The sequence below is a fragment of the Herpailurus yagouaroundi genome, unplaced genomic scaffold, assembly GCF_014898765.1.
Source record: "Herpailurus yagouaroundi ecotype Mexico unplaced genomic scaffold, PumYag 192, whole genome shotgun sequence".
Classification (NCBI taxonomy): domain Eukaryota; kingdom Metazoa; phylum Chordata; class Mammalia; order Carnivora; family Felidae; genus Herpailurus; species Herpailurus yagouaroundi.
The window spans coordinates 12,937,855-12,957,608 of NW_024412423.1; the positions used below are offsets into that span (position 1 = coordinate 12,937,855).

A 19,754-nucleotide genomic window follows, 5' to 3' on the forward strand; every position below is an offset into this window, starting at 1 on the left:
TCCCTAAACCCTTAGAAAACATAAAAACCCCAACTTTTTTTCAAGGCCACGTGGTCTACAATAATTTTTTGTGAGTAACAACTAGATTGAGCTTGTTGGTTTAATTAAAATTAAAGGTGCCTTAGAGTTATCAACACTGAATACACGGCAGACGTACAACTTTTATTCTGCCTGGGTTTGTTCATCAAGTAACTTCATGTTATCTCTGCTACAAAATTTGTCAACCAGAAAAATGACTTGGGACGATGACTGAATTTGTCTAATACCTAATGAAACTTTCATAGGTAATTAAACGTAATTGTTAAGCACAAATGATTTAAATAGATGCAAAGGAGATCAAAGTTTCTCTGTGAGCATTTCACCAATTAGTCTCCAAAATTTTTTGGCTACTATTTTTTAGCTACTTTTGCTAAGTTAAATAAGTCAGGGGCGCCTGGGTGGCTTGGTCGGTTAAGCGTCCGACTTCGGCTCAGGTCACGGTCTCGCGGTCCGTGAGTTCGAGCCCCGCGTCGGGCTCTGTGCTGACAGCTCAGAGCCTGGAGCCTGTTTCGGATTCTCTGTCTCCCTCTCTCTCTGCCCCTCCCCTGTTCGTGCTCTGTCTCTCTCTGTCTCAAAAATAAATAAAGGTTAAAAAAAATTTTTTTTTAAATGATAAGTCAGGTCCACTGAATATCTAGATCATCTCCAAATTAAACACTGAAACGTTACTAAAAATAAGTTTATCCATTTTGTGCTTCTTTTACAGAGGAACTGAAGATATCTGGGTCTATTAGTAACCATGTTTTGTGCCACAATGAATTTACTATGAGAAAATGTGTGTTTCTACAAATTAGGAAGACTAGTTATGAACTTGCCAAGCCACGACATGCTAGTGTAAGAGTACACTATTGTTTACTTCTTCATTTTCAGGAGAATGGAAAGTTTTTAAGGGTTAAAAATTCTAATCTATGTAAGTGAAGCTACTAGAAATAATAAGGAAAACATCTCTGTATTGCGAAGAAAGGATGTGTAAAAAAAGAAATAGATGAGGAATGGAGATGCATTTTGTTAAAGGAAAATAAAAGTATTCTGTCCTCAAGTGAGGGTGTTTATTTCAGGATGGGAAATAGGAAAAACAAATGACAAAATCTGAATGTAACAAAGAAAGTTTGTGGGGCACAGGGCTGGCTCAGTCGTTAGAGCATGCATGCTACTCTTGATTTCCGGGGTTGTAGGTTCAAGCCCCACATTGGGTGTAGAGATTACTAAAAATAAAATATGCAAAAAAGAAAGTCTGTGAAATTGATGCATGATCAAGCTAAATAAGATTGAATACATTTGTTATAATGGTTTTTAAATAAGCTTTAATGTCAGCAGTATACTTAACACAGAACGAAACCTTAGTATTCTTTCATCTGCTAAGTTTTCTTGGGCTATTGGTCTGTTCTGTAAGACATCATACAACTATTTAACTTTCTGTATTTGCCCAAAAAGTTGGGACCTGACTTGGGCTCAGGTCATAATCTCACAGTTTGTGGGTTCGAGCCCCGGGTCAGGCTCTGTGCTGACAGCTCAGAGCCTGGAGCCTGCTTCAGATTCTGTGTCTCCCTCTCTCTCTGCCCCTTCTCAGCTCTCTCTCTTCTCTCTCCCTCCCTCTCAAAAATAAATAAACATTAAAAAAAAATTTTGAAAAAAATCCTAAATGAAGTCTTTTTGGCTTAGAACTAACTGACATTTTTCAGAGGGTTCCTAGAACATCTGAAAAGATTCGTTTTCCCTTCTTATAAAAGGGAGCTATTAAACTAAGTGTGTTTATCTGGGGCACCTGGATGGCTCAGTTGGTGAAGCCTCTGACTTCCTCTCAGGTCATCATCTCACGGTTTGTGGGTTCGAATCCTGCATTGGGCTGTGTGCTGACAGCTGGGAGCCTGGAGCCTACTTCAGTTTCTATGTCTCCCTCTCTCTCTACCCCTCCCCCACTCACACTCTGTCTCTCTCTCTCTCTCTCTCTCTCTCTCTCTCAAAAGTAAAGAAACATTAAAAAAATTTTTTTTAATTGAGTCAAGGGGCACCTGGGTGGCTCAGTTGGTTAAGCATCCGACTTCAACTCAAGTCATGATCTCGAAGTTCGTGAGTTTGAGCCCTGCGTTGGGCTCTGTGCTGACAGCTCAGAGCCTGGAGTCTGCTTCGGATTCTGCACCTCCCTCTCTCTCTGCCCCTCTCCCACTCACACTCTGTCTCTCTCTCTCAAAAATAAATAAACGTTAACAAAACTAAGTAGGCTTCTCTGATATGTTAAATTACACAGGAAGCACTGTCAGATAAAAAACAATACTTAGGACTTCTTTTTTCCCTTCCCCTTCCCCAATACCAAGACTTCTTTATGTTGTGTTTGTACAGACTTGTATGAGTAGTATTCCAGAAACTGTATAAAATTCCTAAAGTCCAATATGTCCTGCTATAATATTGTCATCACAATTCCAGGTATCATTTTAAAATCTGTGTCAAAGAAACAACCAAGTTTTCTTGTCAATTCCCTTATAATGAACTCTCATCAGATCTTTAACAATGGACTTTTTTTTTAATTTTTATTTTAAGTAGGCTCCACACCCAACAGGAGGCTTGAACTCATGACCCAGAAATCAAGAGTCCCATGCTCTAGCGACTGAGCCAGCCAGACGCCCCTACCAATGGACATTTTTTAAGTTGTTTCACTTTCAGACAGTTATTGTTTTAGTCAAATGCTTTTGCAAAAGTGTTCCTGCAAAGGGCATGTCATCTTAAGGGCTTCACAGAAAGAACTCTGGCAAACACAAGTTTCTGATAACTTTAAGATCATAAAAATGAACTGGTTAAGAATTTCCAGAACTAATGGAAAAAGCGGATTCAAGCAGAACAGAAATTAATAGCATGGGGCTGAATGAAAGGAGGAGGATGATTATAATTTTTACGACACCTTGGTTGAGATAGTGCTAATTCTTTAATGTTATTTTTCCAGATTTGAGGGAACTTTTTCCCTTAAGCTATTAATGACTTAATAATTTGGTGAAGTACGCCTTTGTAAACAAAGATGAAACATTTACTTTCCCCCATTCCTCCAGAATTTGGAAACTCTTGGGTATTCTTTCAACAGCAAAACAGTTATTTACTTAAGTTCAATGAGAATCCTTTCTGTTTGTAACAGGACACAATTGGAAACTGTGTTATATTGCCAAGACTTTGACTAGAATCTTGTATTCGAGACACGTGTGCTTAGACTCAGGACCAGAGTGTTGTTTTTTTTGTTTTTTTTTTAACGTTTATTTATATTTGAGACAGAGAGAGACAGAGCATGAACAGGGGAGGGGCAGAGAGAGAGGGAGACACAGAATCGGAAACAGGCTCCAGGCTCTGAGCCATCAGCCCAGAGCCCGACGCGGGGCTCGAACTCACGGACCGCGAGATCGTGACCTGAGCTGAAGTCGGACGCTTAACCGACTGCGCCACCCAGGCGCCCCAAGGACCAGAGTGTTTTTAAAAAAAACAGGTTGACTTTATGGAGCTAGAATAAAGCCCCTTGGAAAAACCGGCATAGTACCTTGCTTACAAGGTGACAGCAAAGCAGTCTTAAAAAGAGCTTTTTTGGTCAATCGCTATTTTTTTTATTATTATTATTTATTTGAGAGAGACAGAGGGGAGGGGAGGGGCAGAGAGGGAGAGAGAGAATCCCCAGCAGGCTCAGCACTGCTATTACAGAGCCCTTCTCGGGGCTCGAACTCACGAAACCATGAGATCAGGACCTGAGTGGAAACCAAGTGATACTTACCTGCCTGAGCCATCTAGGCACCCAGGTCAATCACCACCTTTGCTACACTTATGTAAATAATCAGACCAAGTTTAAAGCGAACAAATTACTTTTACTGTAATTATCTTTGGTCTATAACATGGAGATAACTGTACAGAGAAAAGACGTTTGCACGTTTATCTGTACGTTAGATTCCAATTCTATTAATTGCCTTTGAGATTCTGTTATTTACCTATAACCGGACCAGGCCCTGAATACTTGTAGTTTCTTAAATTATCTGGCTACAACTCCAGCCGATGCTTGCAATTTTCTCGCACCCTTCTGATCTGCGATCACTAAGAACAAAGACTGCCCTTCAGTATCTTTGGAAGGGATGGACCAGGTCCCCCTCACTGCCCAGCTGGCAGCCAAACTTCAGAGACTCGAACTTCAGATACACAATGTATCTCAGAGCTGAAGAAGTCTCCACCTGACAGGTCCTGTACTCCATACTCCTGCCAGAGACCTCAAAACCAAACCGACTGAGATGCCAACATCGAGGTACGCCGCTCCTTTCATAATCCAACCTCCAAACAACGGCTGGACTTACCACTATGCTCCTGCCTCAGTGTCTCCCAAACAAATCGGCCCCTCCTCTATTTTGTCAGACTCCCTAACCCTGATGGTCCATTTCCACGTCTCTGGTTAACACCCCCAAACCCAGGGAACGTTACAGCCTGGTTCGGTACAAAGAAAGGGATACAAGTCAAGAGTAACCAGAATAGGGGCGCCTGGGTGGCGCAGTCGGTTAAGCGTCCGACTTCAGCCAGGTCACGATCTCACGATCCGTGAGTTCGAGCCCCGCGTCGGGCTCTGGGCTGATGGCTCGGAGCCTGGAGCCTGTTTCCAATTCTGTGTCTCCCTCTCTCTCTGCCCCTCCCCCGTTCATGCTCTGTCTCTGTCTGTCCCATAAATAAATAAAAACGTTGAAAAAAAAATTAAAAAAAAAAAAGAGTAACCAGAATGAAAACACCTGTGTGGTCTACTTAACTCCTGAAAATATTACTGAATCCGCTGCTAATGCAAAAGCTGTCCCCCAAACATCTTAGACCCTCCGGCCAAAGTTATTCTTGAGAACAGGGCAGCCCATGCTTATCCTTGAGCTAAACAAGGAGGTGCCCATGCTACAGCCCATAGTGTCTGTTGTACCTTAATGAACATTTCTCGCAGCAGAGTTCAAACTCAGTCACCTAAGATCAGTGAGCAGGCCACTTGCCTTCAAAAGGGAGTCTTTCTTCAGTGGGGTCTTTCTTTGACCTACTGGATTTTGATTGGTTTGGGTGGTGGGGACCATGGCTTCAAAGTGCACTCCAGGCAATGGGAACTATCCTGCTTACAATAATCACAGTAATCTCCCTGGCAAGCTGTATTCTCTCAGAAGCTTTAAAGGCATGTTCACAACCGCTAACCACCAAGCAGATGAGCTCCCTAAGACTGGAATGCCAGAAAAGGACTGAAGAAAATAACCAAGCAAAAACTGGTGAGCCTCAAGCCATGACCCGAGAAAACCACCCAAAGGATCAACAAGAACTGGGAGACGTCAGAGGGTTCTCCGGCAGTGGTGCTAACGCCTTGAAGTTTGATCATGTCTCTCACAGTTCAGCTAAGTCTAATCAAAGGAGGAAAGTGTTGCAAAAGAAACAACAGGTCCAAAATGGAGTCACTTGTGCTAAGCCCCCCGTCAGCAAACCAAGACTTACCAGTAATCTAACTGTAGATTCAGCTTCTCCCAGGAATGTAGCCTTTAACCCATCATTTATGGGATTACCTGGTTAGCGCTAGTGAGAAAACCAATAGACCCCTTCCATCCCCCTTAGGAAGGCACTCTGCTAATAAACTTCCTTCTCCTGCCCCCTGTCCACCTTTCAAAACCTTACCTTACCTTTCCTACGGCTCTTTGGAGCTCCTTTCTTTTTGCTAGATGAAATACTGCCCAATTCAGTAATCCCCGAATAAAGCCAATTTGATCTTTCAATTTACTCAGCTGAATTCTGCTGTTCAATAATTATACATACACCTAAGAAATGCGAGTTACAGGGCACCAAGCTGATCCGTAGATTAGCCTCTAAATGATGACCTAAGTCATTCCCGAGGGAAAGATTTCACCTGTTCTCTTTCCCTGTCTATAACCTGAAATGCACAGATTGAGAATACTCTTTATTGGCCAACAATCCTAATGAAAAAGGCTTATAGCCACTGTGATATTGCTAGGGATTGCCCAATATCTCCTTAGTTCTGGCTTCCATGTTCTACACGAGCGCTACACAAGTAACTTACGAATAAACTGTTTATGTATTCAAGCAAAACCCTTGCGGTTCAGATCACTGGCAAGTTCAGAGTGCTGGCAATCAAAACTATGTTGTGCCGCGGTAATTACTATGAAAAATTTTCAGGGCTTAATATTAAAGAATAGAATAACATGATCCTTCCACCTCTTCTACACCTCTAGCGTGTGTGCAACATGGCAATTATCTCCGCTCAAGAAGTGGAGTTGAAACTGCAATGAAACTCAATTATACCCAAGACTTTTTAAACACACACTTCAAAAGGCAGGTTTCATCACATTCAAATCACTGAGCAAACTCTTGTCCCCCAACTTCCAAAAAATAGATTTTTATCCCTCTCCCACGAGGCAAACTTCATGTAATGAAACGATTTCTGGTTAGCTTCTCGACCCCCTCTTTTGGGTCTATTAAAACAGAGGGATGACTGAGGCACGATGAAAGACAAAGAGAGATCCCACCTGGTATAGCCAGTTCATAGGGCTCTACCAGATGTCCTTACCACCCAGCTTTAAAAAAATAAAAATAAACCGGATCACACACTTGTTAACACGCGCGCGCGCGCGCACCCACACACACACACACACACACACACACACACACACACACACGGCTACTTTCCTACTTTTAAAAATGCAAAGGAACTAGGAGCAGTAGATTTATGATTTAAGTGCTTGTGGCTAAAATAGCTTTCCAATTATCAAGGGCCTCTTAGGAGGAGCAAGAATGCATTATGTGTTAATGACCACAACCAGGGGTCCCTTCTTGACTCTTTTGTCAGAACCCGAGCAGATCTTCCCTGCAGCCTCACCATTAACATGTCTGTTTCCTGTCAGCCCACTCAGAGATAATGTCATTTATCTCTGGGAGGCACAAGCCCAGTCATTAGCTTCTATAAAAGACCTCAAACAAAGGCCGGATAATGTTTCACCCAGGGCTCTTACTAAACCCAGAACCAAGCTTAGTGTCTAAAAGTCAAGGACTCAAAAGTTATCATCGTGGAAAGAATATTTTCCCCATTATCAACAATCCTAGATACAGCTCCAAAGGAGAGCGAGGTCTAGTCCAGTAAACACCGGTGGAAAGTGCTATCACACACAATTAGATTAACCGATAAACGCTGACCAGAGTTAGCCTGGAAAGAGCCTTTACCCCTCTGGCCTCCAGGGGGAAAATTGACAGAATAATTCAGGTACTGACTAAAGAGCGAGATCTTTGAAGAGCTGACCCCTCATTGTGACTGCCTGCAGGAACTGAATAGCCATTATAAAGTGTTCAATGGCTGGGCTTCTGGAAATCTTTTAAATAAAAGTGGAACTGGTTAAAATAAATGTAGGAACATGTGTTTTCACAGCGTTCCTCGTATTACTGCAATTGCAAGTTTCTATGAAGTACCAGGTGAACTTTTTTAAATTAAAAAAACACGCACTCACACACAGACACAGTCAAAATTGGAGCAAATCTCGGCCATTCAATCCTTGTTTTTCAAGCTGAAAACGAAGAACAGATGGTCCTTTCCGTGTTGTTTGAATCTGGTTATTGAACACCTCTGTGGTTAGGGAGATTTCTGCTTAGCACTTTCGGCATACATTTCATTTACGAACTATAAAATGCTGCTTAGGAAAAAATAAGTCTTTATAACACTCTAATTAAAACCATCTCGGAGCCAAGCAATTTCACCTGAAGAGCATTCTTAACCTGGTGACATTTGGACAATGACTCCCCCCCCCCTTTTTTTGTTCAGACCATTTGCCAAGTTATTAAAAGTTGCTGAACATTATTTATCTCCTTTAGCACAGTCTTGATCTGTCGCGCGTAGTTTCTTTCATCTCTCTGGCACACCCGGTACATTTCCAATACCACGTACGCTCAGGACTCGGTGATCTGCCTCGACCACACAAACGCCCCCAAGTTCCTTGGGTTCTCCCAGAGTATTTGACTGGGGAAAGGATGGCCTCTGCACCCACCTCAAAAAGCCCTGTCACCCTCAGAGGCAGCTTATAGAAAAGTAAGGGGCGGGATCCACCCTTAGTTACCGACGTTTTTAACCGCTAAATCCCTTCTGTGGCTTTCCAAATGGTTTGCTGTCCGACAACAATAGACTTTGTTCTTTAATTACGGCAAGTGACCTTTCGGCCCTTTTATTTCACAGTAGATAAGCTGCATATTTGATATTTGATAGTTGCACTGTGGTATTTGATTATTTGGCCGGGTATGCAGGTATGAAATTCTTTTTTTTAATTTTTTTTTCAACGTTTATTTATTTTGGGGACAGAGAGAGACAGAGCATGAACGGGGGAGGGGCAGAGAGAGAGGGAGACACAGAATCGGAAACAGGCTCCAGGCTCCGAGCCATCAGCCCAGAGCCCGACGCGGGGCTCGAACTCACGGACCGCGAGATCGTGACCTGAGCTGAAGTCGGACGCCCAACCGACTGCGCCACCCAGGCGCCCCAAGGACCATCTTAATGAAAGCAATAGGATACCAGAGAAGTAATTCTCTTTTCTGAATATGTACTGAGTCGTCAGAACCCTGAGACACAACTGTAAGATCTCCTGTGCCTTTCATGTCTCTCGAGGTATTGGGTATTTTTAAGAATTCTTCTGTGCAGTTTTGAATTTTCCGGCGATCAAACAAAACCAGGTACCCTGTTTAGCCCCGGCCGAATGCCTGTGTCTGATTAAGTCAAAACTGTAAGACGGCTGAGGAGGATACATGCAGAAGAGCCTTAATACAGGCTATTATGCTTCAAAAGAAGGGGGGGGGGGGGGGGGTAAGGTGGAGAAGCAGGTTTTAACAACCCAAAGCCAACCCGTCAAATCTACTTATTCAGACATGTCACTGGTGGCTTAACCACAAAATGGGCTATAGAAATATAGCTCAAACATCTTAGAATTATGGCATGTTTTGATTTTGCTCACGTATTAAGGGAGTGGCGACTTTTACAACATACTTGTGGTTTCCACATAAAGGAGCAGAACACTCATTGATTTAATTAGGTTTCATAAGGTCCAATTTATCATGTTTTACATGACTTTGTGTAGTGTAGAAACAGAATAAACAGCCCAAAAATAGACATTTAAGCATGCTGTGAAAATTAACCGGTGACAGCAAGTCTTACGAATCTCCCGTGAAACCTTTCAACCAGGAAAAACAACCCCCCCCCCACACACACACAGAAGAGAAACACGCACACATACACCCCTCCTTTGGTGTTCCACACTTGGCCCCTCGTGAGCCACATCTGATTGCTGGAAATTAATCATTTTCACTCTTGAGGCACTTACTCCTCACGAACCCCGAAAATCAAGCCAGGCTGAGATGAAAACATTCTACAAAATGTCAAAAGAAACCTTTCTCAAAGATGCCTCGGTGCTGAAATACTTGGTCAGGGAAAGCATGTCCTACTAAACCTTTTACCTCCTAAGCGGAGGATCCTCCTATCATTAGGAAGTCGTCCCTAAACTGAGGTCTCATTTTCCCATCCACGAGTTAGTGGAATCAGAGCGACTTCCCTGGGTGACATCTGTCCGAGAGAGTGCCATCTCTGGGTGCTGAGGAGGCAAGCATTCTTAAGAGTGGGGGGCGGCGGGGGGGGGGGATCCTAAGGACCCGTGTCCCTGAGCCAACACCTCCCTGCTGGACAGAGAATGGCCAAGACTGCAGGATTCGAGCCCCTCGGAGCCATCCCTGAGGGGTCCCTGTGCCAACACCGGGGGCTCCAGTTGGTGGCTGGCGGTGGAGTGCATCTAAAGGCACTGTGCTCTCTCCCCTCCTCCACCCCCAGCCCCGTCACGACTTGTTTGCTCTTCATTTATGGAATTCACATTATCGCATTTATACTGCTCCCGACTCCAGATGAGTTGCACGTATATGAATAATTTAATTCTTCCATTCTTCATCCAGTTTCCTCTGTGACTGGAAAGTGAAAAGAACACAAAAACTGGAGAACCGACACCGTGCTCTAATCTCAGTTGCCGTGGCAGCAGCCTTTGAGATACAGAAATGTTCCGACTGCCAGCTAAACAAAATTGTTGAATGTGAACATTTGGCTGGAAGATTAAAAGGCTAAGGGGAATGCAAAAGGGCAGTACCTCCCACATTCCAGGCAGCAGTGAATCCAATCAAATGGTTCTGACTCCTTAACCACGGCCATTGTGAGCACTGGATTAGGGCAATTCATCTAGATAGTTAGAGCAGATTATAACTGCAATTGGAAGACTATTGGCAACAAAAGTAAATGCCCTACTGTACTAAGTAATAAGATTTCAGAACGCCTTTTAGCAGAAATTACGTGCAACTACGCAGTGAAATGGAAGTATCGGAACCTGGGATTTTTAAAAATGCATTTCAAGTCATCGCTGTAAAATGCTGTCTGCCCAAAGGCACCGGAATCAAAGAAGCGTTCGCAGGCTTTTTGGGATGCTGGCATTATCGACACTTTGATGGACCTTCAACAACTGCTCAAATCATAAAATCAGAACTTTCTTCCTGTACTCCCATCGTTAAAGTCTTCAACACACAAAAACAAAAATTGAAAGGTTTGAGGACAGAGCAGCGAATAACTGTACACGGAAAGAATCACCCAAAGACATCTCACGGTTCGGATCAAGTTAGACATAGCAAATACACCAAAGTATTTAAGAAGCACATTTCCAAACAGCCACGCCATAAATCACAGGATATGAATTTTTGCTTCTGCAAAAGCACTACTGGCAGGATTAAAGACCGATTTTACAGAAACATTACTCACACCCCCAGCTCTCTCCCAACCTGCAGGGTGGACAGAGCACTTTTCAGTCCAACGCACCACCGTCACCAGACCAGTAAGTCACACAGGCCCCCCGCACCGAATGGCACAGCCCTGGGGGCAAGTTTTCCAAAGGCAGTGTCTAACCAGACTTTTGCTCAAATGTGACCCCAAATTCTCGTCTCCTCTGGCCGTTTTCACATTTCACGAGCACCAATCTGCCAAGCCTTTTTTTTTTCACTTGTCTTCACCAGCCTTCCCACTACTCCCTAGGCAAGCCAGAAATCCAAAGGAGAACACTCATATCTCCAGCTAAGAACTGGGCCAGGGCACCAGGGTACAGTCCTAAAAGCCACCAAAAACATTCCAGTCATTCTACACAGCGAAGCAACCGACAACACAGGGGCACCGAGCTGGGGTTTAACCCAGGACCAATGAGAGGAACCCATGCAAGGCTGATGCCCTTTGACAGAACTATGTTGGAGAAAGTAACGGAAAAAAAATAAAAAATAAAAATAAACAGGTTGAGGGGGGGAGTGTAATTGAGAATCCTCGACCTACCTCCCCAGGGAGGGACCGTGAACCCTGCCCCTAAGGACACACTACCAGAAATACTAGGGCGCGTATATTCACACGTAAGACAGCTCTCCTTGGGCGAGAAACCAGGACAGGAGTCAAGTGGGTACATGAGCAGGTTTTCTATGAAAAGCACACCACAACTGGCTGACTGGCCAGAAGCCCTTCTGCAGGGTAAAAGGCACTTTAGGAACACCCAGGCCCTCCCACCAGGGGACCCGAACACTCAGCACCACAAGCAGCAGCAGCAGAAGCAAGAGCTAAAACCGTGCACCCAAGGAAGCTCCCCCATTCCAAATTTTCGTGGAAAGGATGCAGAGGACAGAAATCTCACAAAGAACCAGAAAGCACGAATAGGAAGTGTTAAGGCACACAGAGGACACCCACCCCCCCCCAAACACACACACACACACACACACAAATGCACACAAAGAGGAAAGTGGGAAGTCGAGGAAGGCGACTTTATCCTACCTTCTCGGTTTTCAGTTTCTTGATTCGCCTGTGGCTCTCCTCCTCCTCCTCTTCCTTCTTTAACAACATAGAGTTTCCCATGAGCCCTGAATCCGGGGCACTTTTGCTAACTTCCCCTGCAGCCGCGCCGCTGCCACTCCCAGCGCCCCCGCAGTGGAAGGGGCTCGCGCCACCTCCATTGCTCTTGGCCCCAAAGCCATAGAGGTGCCCCCCGGAAGGGGCCTGGCCGCCACCGCCATTCTGGTGGCCCTGAAGCAGGTCGTGCTTGTCCTTCCTGGATTTCCCCGCATCCTTATCCCGCTTGGCACCTCGGCTGCTCTGGCTTTTACCTGCCTTCTCCTCTTTGCTTTTCCCACAGGAGGCCGCCCCCGCGGTGGCCGCGGAGGTGCCGGTGCCGGTACTATTGCCGTTTGGGTTGCTGACGCCGCCGCTGCTCACACTTTGACCCAGCGCTGAATTCATGCCAGTTGCCTCTCCAGGGCGCCCTTGGACTTCCTGCCTCTTGCCAGTGCTGCTGATCTCGGGAATCCCATACAAGGCAGCAGAAGGCAGAGATTTATTAGCATCCTTAGAAGTTTTACTCCTTTTCACTTTTGATTTGCTGGTCTCTTTGTGTGAATTCCCCTGGGGAGCAGAAGGCTGAACAGAAGCAAATTTTAGGCCATCAGCTAAGGCTGCGGTAGCACCGGCCCCGCTGGAGGCCAGACCTCCGCAATCCTTCGAGTTGCTGCTGCTAGGCGTGTTGGTGGAATTATTCATCTCAAATTTCTGTCTGTCCTTCTCCAAATCAGCGTCCAAATCGATTATTAAATTTCCAACCCCGATTTCCCAATCATCACCACTGTCATAAGTATCAACCGTATTTGGATCCACACCTTTTCCTGCAGTAGAAATGTTCACTGACATCCTGAAGATGAGCTCTCTAGTATAAAAATCCGATGAACTTTCCTTTGGAGATGAGGGGACATCCGTTTAGCTCCGCTGGGCTTTCTCTTAAAAAAAAAAAAAAAAAAAAAATCTTCTAATCTTCCTCTTCTTTTTCCTGCCCCAGGAATGTGTCCAGGGATTTTACACCCTTTAGTCCCGGTCCACCTTTTCCTGTGAAGGGGGGAAAAGTCGGATATTTCTCGTCTGGGTGTTACCAGAATAAAAAACGATTAATACTGGGGAGTCAGTAAGGGGTACAGGGAAAATTGGAGAGGAAGGTGGCTCCTATATTGTCTCCACAGTCCAGTACCAGGTTTAAAAGAAAATAACCAAGCCCAAAAAACTTACCCGTGATAGTAAGCATCTTACAGTAGCTTTAAAAAAAAAAAAAAAAAAAAAACCCTTTATCAACAGCACAAGGATAATCACTCTTTTTAAGGCATTAAAATATCTTAAAGATATGAGTCAAGTCCAGAAAGGTTTTTAAAAAAAAAGAGTTTAGGATTTTTTTTTTTCATACATGTGATATCTCAACCCCAGAAACACAGCCTAAACACTCAGACAAGAGGGAGGAACACAGCTTTAAACATCCCTAAACGCGTCCTAGATCTTGCAATTTCAAAGACCAGACCCTGGAAGTCCTCTTGAGGCTAGTTTCAGAATTATGTTTCTAAATTTTCCTTATTTCTAATTTTATGACTTCTTTTTACAAATTGTCTGGGCAATCAGTTTTTTGTTCCCAGTAAGGAACAGGAAAAACAACCAATAACTACCTCCCCCCCGCCCCCAGCAAACACATACCGTCTCTTCCCCAACAGTTTATACAATTTTATTTTTGAAATACACACACACGTCTTTAAGAGCATTTCTATATAAAAAGACAGTGTTAAAAAAAAAAAGGCTGAATACCTGCCTTTTGAGGGAAAAAAAATTACATGTAAACAATTCTACCGTATTCCTAGGTCACAGACTTGCTCAATCTGTTAAATATGGTGCCACTGACTGTACAGGGAAACTGATTAAGACATGCACTTTAAGTAGTCTGCGCCAAGGTGGCCTCAATGACCGCAAATGAGTGTGTGTTTGACAAAGATCAGTTAAAACGGTTTTTAAAGGGATCAGCCCCTTTTAACAGTTGATTGTCGAGAAAAATAAATAAATATACATACACACACACACACACACACACACACACACAGACATTGCTTACCTTTAATCCTTTATCATTTTTTAATTAGGCCAGCAAATCAAAATGCCTTTCCCACTCCACTCGGCCAACAAGCCTGTGCCTCATTTTACTTAAACACCAAATGATCAAGAAGGAAGAAACCAAATAACACATCTCAGCCAGAGTAATCACTCGATAACATTATTCCACCTCCCCACCCCCCTTTTGGCAAACGGATCAGGAGTCCTTTTCTCCTTAAAAAAATGTGTCACTGTACAGCTGGAAGATAATGTTTCACATTCACAACAGAAGCACCAAAGGGTTTTTTTCCTCTTAACAAGCATCGAGAAGAATAGTTTTTTATAGATATATATAAAAAAAAAAAAAAGAGAGCGCTTAGAGAAAAAAGTTTTCCCAACTTCTCATTCCGCCTTCAGTTCCAGACTTCAGAGTCACCGTGATCAGTAAGTAATGATCCCATGTAGCAAACCTACAGGCGTCCGCTAGTAACAAGACAGAATGTGCTAACATCGGGATAAATTAGTGAGAGGGAAGAAAGAATAAGAAGAAACGACTGAAAATCTGGGCTGGATTCCGCCTGTTAGTCGGGAAGTGGCATTTTTCCGCCCGTCCTGACAGATTTGATTTCTTGAACTAACTTAAGAGGAAAGGAGGGGGAAGAAGAGGGGGAGGGGAGGAGGGGGCGAAGAGGGGGGCGGGCCGGCGGGCCCCCCCCCGCGGGCGGGGGGGGAGGGGCAGGAGGAGGAAGAAAGGGTAGGCTGAGAACCCCAGCCGAAGGAGAAAAAGAAAGGTGTGGAGGGGGAGGGGAGCAGATGATTCAATGAGCTGATAAACCAGTTAGAACAGCATTCGCTCGGGGCGGGGGGGCGGGGGGGTGAGGAAAATAACAGCGTTTAAAATTGGTTCAGTCTTCGACCCCCAAAGGATGTGATGTTTTCCTGTTTTATGTTGTTTCAAGAAAAAGGAACCCAGTTCCTAGTATAGTCCCCGGGGGGGGGGGGGGGGGCCCCCCGCCCCCAACCCAAACACTAATGTGGTAATTCGAAAATTAGAGTAAAAAAAAAAAAAAATTTTTTTTTTTAGGCGACCTTTTTCCGGACAGTTTTTCCCACTGATAGTCGCAGCAAACGGTGCGTCTCCCTTTTATTTATTTTTCTCTCCTCCTCCTCTCTCACCCACCCCCCCTCCTGTGTTTAGTCAGATGGCCCCGGAGCTTGGCTTAGTATTTTTAATTAGCTGGCGTTTGGAAGCTAAAAGCAGTAATGAATTGTTGATGGATTGGAAGTGGAGAGTCGCTTTGCTGGAAATGTCGGGGCCGGGAGAGGGGGATGGGCGAGTTAGCAACAACCAACCATCTAAAAGGAGCGATTTTGTTACAGTGCAAGCCTTTCACATCACGTGAGGATCAAGGGCTCAATTGGTTGTCGTGAGAACAAAAATGGTGACAAGCGTATCAAGAAAATACTGATCTGGTCTTTAAAAAAAAGCTGAAGGTCTCTCCCCTCCCCCTGCACACACTCCCCACCCCCCGCCGCCGCCGCCTCCCCGCGCCCCCACCCCCCTGCAGTGGGCGCAGCTACAAGTTATGAATGTGAAACATTTCTCGCAGATCTAGGCTCTCGGAAGTTCGAAGGAGTGAAATGTAATGAGCACAAGAGCAAAGCAGATGTTTTAAAGAAACACCTTATAAACCTCTCCTCAACTTATCTCCAATTTGTCGGCTTTCCCGAGGGGCCAGGGATGGGGACGCCTAGCAGAGGGAGGGAGGGCACCTCCAAGCTACTTGGGTTTTAGGGACCCCCTCACGTCTTAAACAAAGAAAAATATTTTGCTAGCTCGCGAGCCAGGTCATGTAATAAACACACCATTGTTACTCTATTTGTGGGTTTGTTTGGGTTGGGTGGGGCGCTTTTTTTTTTTCCCCTTAATGGTGTTTTTGCTGCTTGCTTTTTTAAGGAGGTGGAAAATGGTAATTATAACCATTACATGTAATGGGTGACTATTCCCTTGTTTAATATTAAATTATTGGGAACTAGGATGTGGCAAGAGATAGAAATCGCCTTGTTCTGCCCTTGCCCCCACTTTCCTGGCTCGGTTTGGAAGAGGGTCTTGCCCAGCTAGGACAGGAGAGGGAGGGGGCGAGGTGAGCTAGGGAATGGACACTGCAGATCAGGATATGGAACTGTGTCACTTATTTATTCTCCTTGGGTTACAGCCCAAAAGGTAATTTACTCTAAGTTACCCCGAGTGCCCAGTCAAGCTTAATTTGTGTGAAGAAGTTACAAATGCTTCACCCTCCACTGAATAAAATTCACCCTTCTTGGGTTGTTGTTCTCAATGCAAAAGCCAAACCCTGTAACTAGTTCCTCATTTCAATGCATAAAACTCGCACATTCCCCACGCAACCGTACTTACGGTCTGTATTGGATCGAGTTGACCTTTTCCTTCTAACTGCATTGAATGTGTTTGGTTGCAGCCGCTTTATTTTGGAAATTATAATCTCTTCAACAAATTTATTATTAAAGAAGATGGACCATCAAATGTCACAGACCGTCCTGTGTATTTTTTGTAAAAGCAAAAATTAACATAAAAAAAAAAAGAAAACAAAAATCCCCCTGGTGCACACACACAACAAGCTTGTTCTGCAACACTGAAATCAGGACTGAAACACAACACACACACAGGGGGAGTGGAGCAAAAGGAGCTCTCAGCCTCTATACCTGAAAGGGACTTTTCTTTGTTCCCATTGCCCTTTCGCATCGGGCCAATCAGAGAGCAGCTTTTATGAAACTGGGCTCTCTCATTGGCTAGCTGCTTTCTCTTGGCTACTGTAGGGGGTTGAGATATACACACGTATAAAACACACACTGAGAGCGGGTGGGGGTGCGGTGGGGGGTGGTTGTGGAGACAAAGCGTTTTATTTTCCAACCGGATTGGGGATGGGGAACCTCCTGCAGTAAGAAGAAAAAAAAAAAAAAAAACGGTGCGCCCGTTTCAATTACTACATCATTCACATAAAACACTTATTTATTAAAACAAATCTCAAACAGGCTGCGAGGAAAGGATGTCGGTAAATACAAGTTTGATTGTGTTATCTTGGGGGAAATAATGTATGTGATCGCTCGGTGGCAGAGGGAAGCCAAATGAGCCACTAGCGCGTAGCGAGGAGAAGAGGGAGGCTGGCCGTGTGGAAATGACTGCGAGCGTTTTGCTGGCTTCCCTTCCTTGTTGCAAGGACTCAGCAGCGCGAACTCCCAAGAATGATTTTCTGTATTGCAGCTTCTGGCTTTCAACCCTCCCCCACCCCTTTGCCCTTCTTCCAATTTTTTTTTTTTTTTTTTTCCCCGTGTCTCTCTTTTTACTCGCTGATTAAATAAGAAAAATCGATCTGGGGGTAAAGGCGGCGGTGGGGAAACAAGTAACCCTTTTGTTTCCAGTCGTCTGTTGTACAAGCACTTAAGTGTGAACGCTGGCAACCATTTAACCGCCACTACGTGAACACTTCTTCCCTGGAATTTGTAACCAATCTTTTCCACCTGGTTCTAGGCGGCTCCAAAAAAATTAAAAATAAAATAAGGTCCCAGCCAACCATATTAACACCTCGGGCCAGCCTCGTTTTTTACCAAATCGATTTGTGGGAGATAAATATACTAGGAAGATTAACCCGTTAAGCAGTCCCAGTATGCATTTTTAAACGGAAAGATTGTCAGAGTTCCCCTTCCCCCAGATCTTTAACCCTATCTTGGGGAAAGGAGTTGGGGGGGGGGGGGGGGGAGATGTGTCAAAGTCCTCTGACCGCTAGCCAGCTCAATCCACCAAGAATAGAGAAATATTTTACAATCTATTATAGGACGAATGCCAACAACCAAGTTAATGGGACTCTGAGGTCACAGGATAAGAGAGGTTATATAAAATAACAAGCGCAGTATTGTACTGTAACAGCTAATATACTAAAATTAATGTATATATATATATATATATTAAGCCTTTAAAGCACTTTTATTTTTTAATTTTTCACTGTTATTTGCCATTACTTTTAGGAGCTACAAGGTGGAAACCTTAAAGTCAAAGATGTACTCTGAATTTCACTGAAAGCATCATGATCCCAAGCATTAAAGATCCAACACTACTGTAATTTCCACATGACAATTACAATTTGAGGATGTGTCTTCAGAGTCAAGTGGACATAGAAAGTGGATTACTGGTAGCAAAAGACAGCTTATGATGTAAACACTCAGTGATGACTTTGCGGGTCAATAAAAATATTTATGTCACATGTTTTAAGTAATGTCTATTGACTCATGTTTGAGCTTCCAATATATTTAGTTCTTTTTAAAAATGGCAATGTGTTGTTTCACTACCCACAGATGAACTCCACTTGACGCTGCAAATAGTAATAAACAGCACTTTGCTGAGGTATATAAACTAGAGGAATGCAATCTAGACTAGTCCTGAGATCTCCCTAAAGCGATCTGTATTCAAATCAACACAATACATTAACAAATAAAATGGGGCAAATTAGCCACCTGATATCCACTTACCCTCCATTTTAGCTCTGATGTTTGTTTCTATTTTTGAATACACAGATTTACAAATTTTTTTAATGTTCAATTGATAGGAATAGCACCATATGGTGATTTTTTTTTTTTTTTTTAACTTTTCTTCTTTCATTCCTGGGCATTTCCAGTGTCCCTGGGGTATGTACTCCATTTCAGCCATTGGAAGACCATGGCTAACCGCCCCCCCCCCCCCAATGTTATATCAGCTTAGAAAAATCAACAGCTAGCTCTTACAACAACTGGACTTCAAAAAGCACAGAAAATAAGACCTGAATTTGTGAAGCTGGAAAGGGTAGAAGCAGCCCTCTAACACTGCCTTGGTAAAAAGCAAATCCCTGAGTCTGGGGCATGGATTCAGGATAACTAAAACCAAAGCTCAGGCTTCCTAATACCCAAATAATCTGATCTAACCCTAACATTACCACCTAACCTTAAATCTTAAACTTTTTTTGTTCAGTAAACCCTACTGGTCAAAGGTAGGGGCTTATGCCAAACTCATTCACGAATTTAACTCAAACCATTTTCCTGCCGTCCCAACATCTCCACACTCCATTTGCACCCCACCCCCCATCTCCTGCCCTCCCCATTCTTCTGGAAGATTTGAATGAGCCAGAGTTGTTATGCTGGCTTTGCGTGTGTTTGTTTTGTTTTGTTTGACAAAGGGGGCAATCAAGAGACATCAGAGGGCTATCAGCTAATTGATGAGTGAAACGAAGATAATTAACTAGCAGCTTTAGAAAGTCAGGGCTGCTCCCCTCACAAAAATCGGGACGCTCTCAGATTTTCAAGAAGAAAGTTTTAGCTCTGTCTCTTATCAAGATAACAGGACAACGCCAGTCTCCATATTAATATCCACATGCACATCCTTGGTGACGCTGGCAGACTATTGCATGACACGAGCACTTTGTCATTTTAGTGCCTGTCTCCCCAGAGATGTGGTAGTGGGGAGGAGCCAGCTGGAATTGGAGTCTAGAAGGAATGGAGGGGTGGAAGCCGCTTGAGGAATAGTGGGGAAAGGGGGCAGTTAAAGAGTGTTCTCCAATCACCACCACCAAGAGCCCTGCCCCCCAGGATATTCTGCACCAATCACAAGGTGCAGAAGCTTCCGGCCTAGGACTTTCCCCACTATTTACGAGCCAAAGAGCTCAATGCTGAGAAGGCCAGGGCCTTCGAGCAGTTAACACAGAAAAACACAACA

General features: G+C 44.1%; 1 protein-coding gene and 1 long non-coding RNA gene across 3 annotated transcripts in view; one reads left to right on the forward strand and one right to left on the reverse strand.

Annotated features, from left to right (window-relative positions):
- Positions 1 to 16,666, reverse strand: part of ZNF608 (zinc finger protein 608) — a 129,745-nt gene extending 113,079 nt beyond the window's left edge. The window contains exons 1-2 of one of the 2 annotated variants that reach the window (XM_040444353.1): positions 14,019 to 14,252; positions 11,882 to 12,979 (exon numbers count right to left, since the gene is read on the reverse strand). In XM_040444353.1, coding sequence (XP_040300287.1) covers positions 11,882 to 12,787 — 906 coding nt within the window. In that variant the 5' untranslated portion in view covers positions 12,788 to 12,979; positions 14,019 to 14,252. Of the gene's footprint in view, positions 1 to 11,881; positions 12,980 to 14,018; positions 14,253 to 16,412 lie in introns of those variants that run through there. The other variant, XM_040444352.1, reaches the window with a different exon arrangement.
- LOC121010622 (uncharacterized) lies at positions 14,322 to 18,281 on the forward strand. The gene is made up of 3 exons (XR_005781290.1): positions 14,322 to 14,440; positions 15,081 to 15,127; positions 18,038 to 18,281. It is a non-coding gene; the product is annotated as an uncharacterized LOC121010622 (long non-coding RNA).
- Positions 18,282 to 19,754: the final 1,473 nt, after the last annotated feature.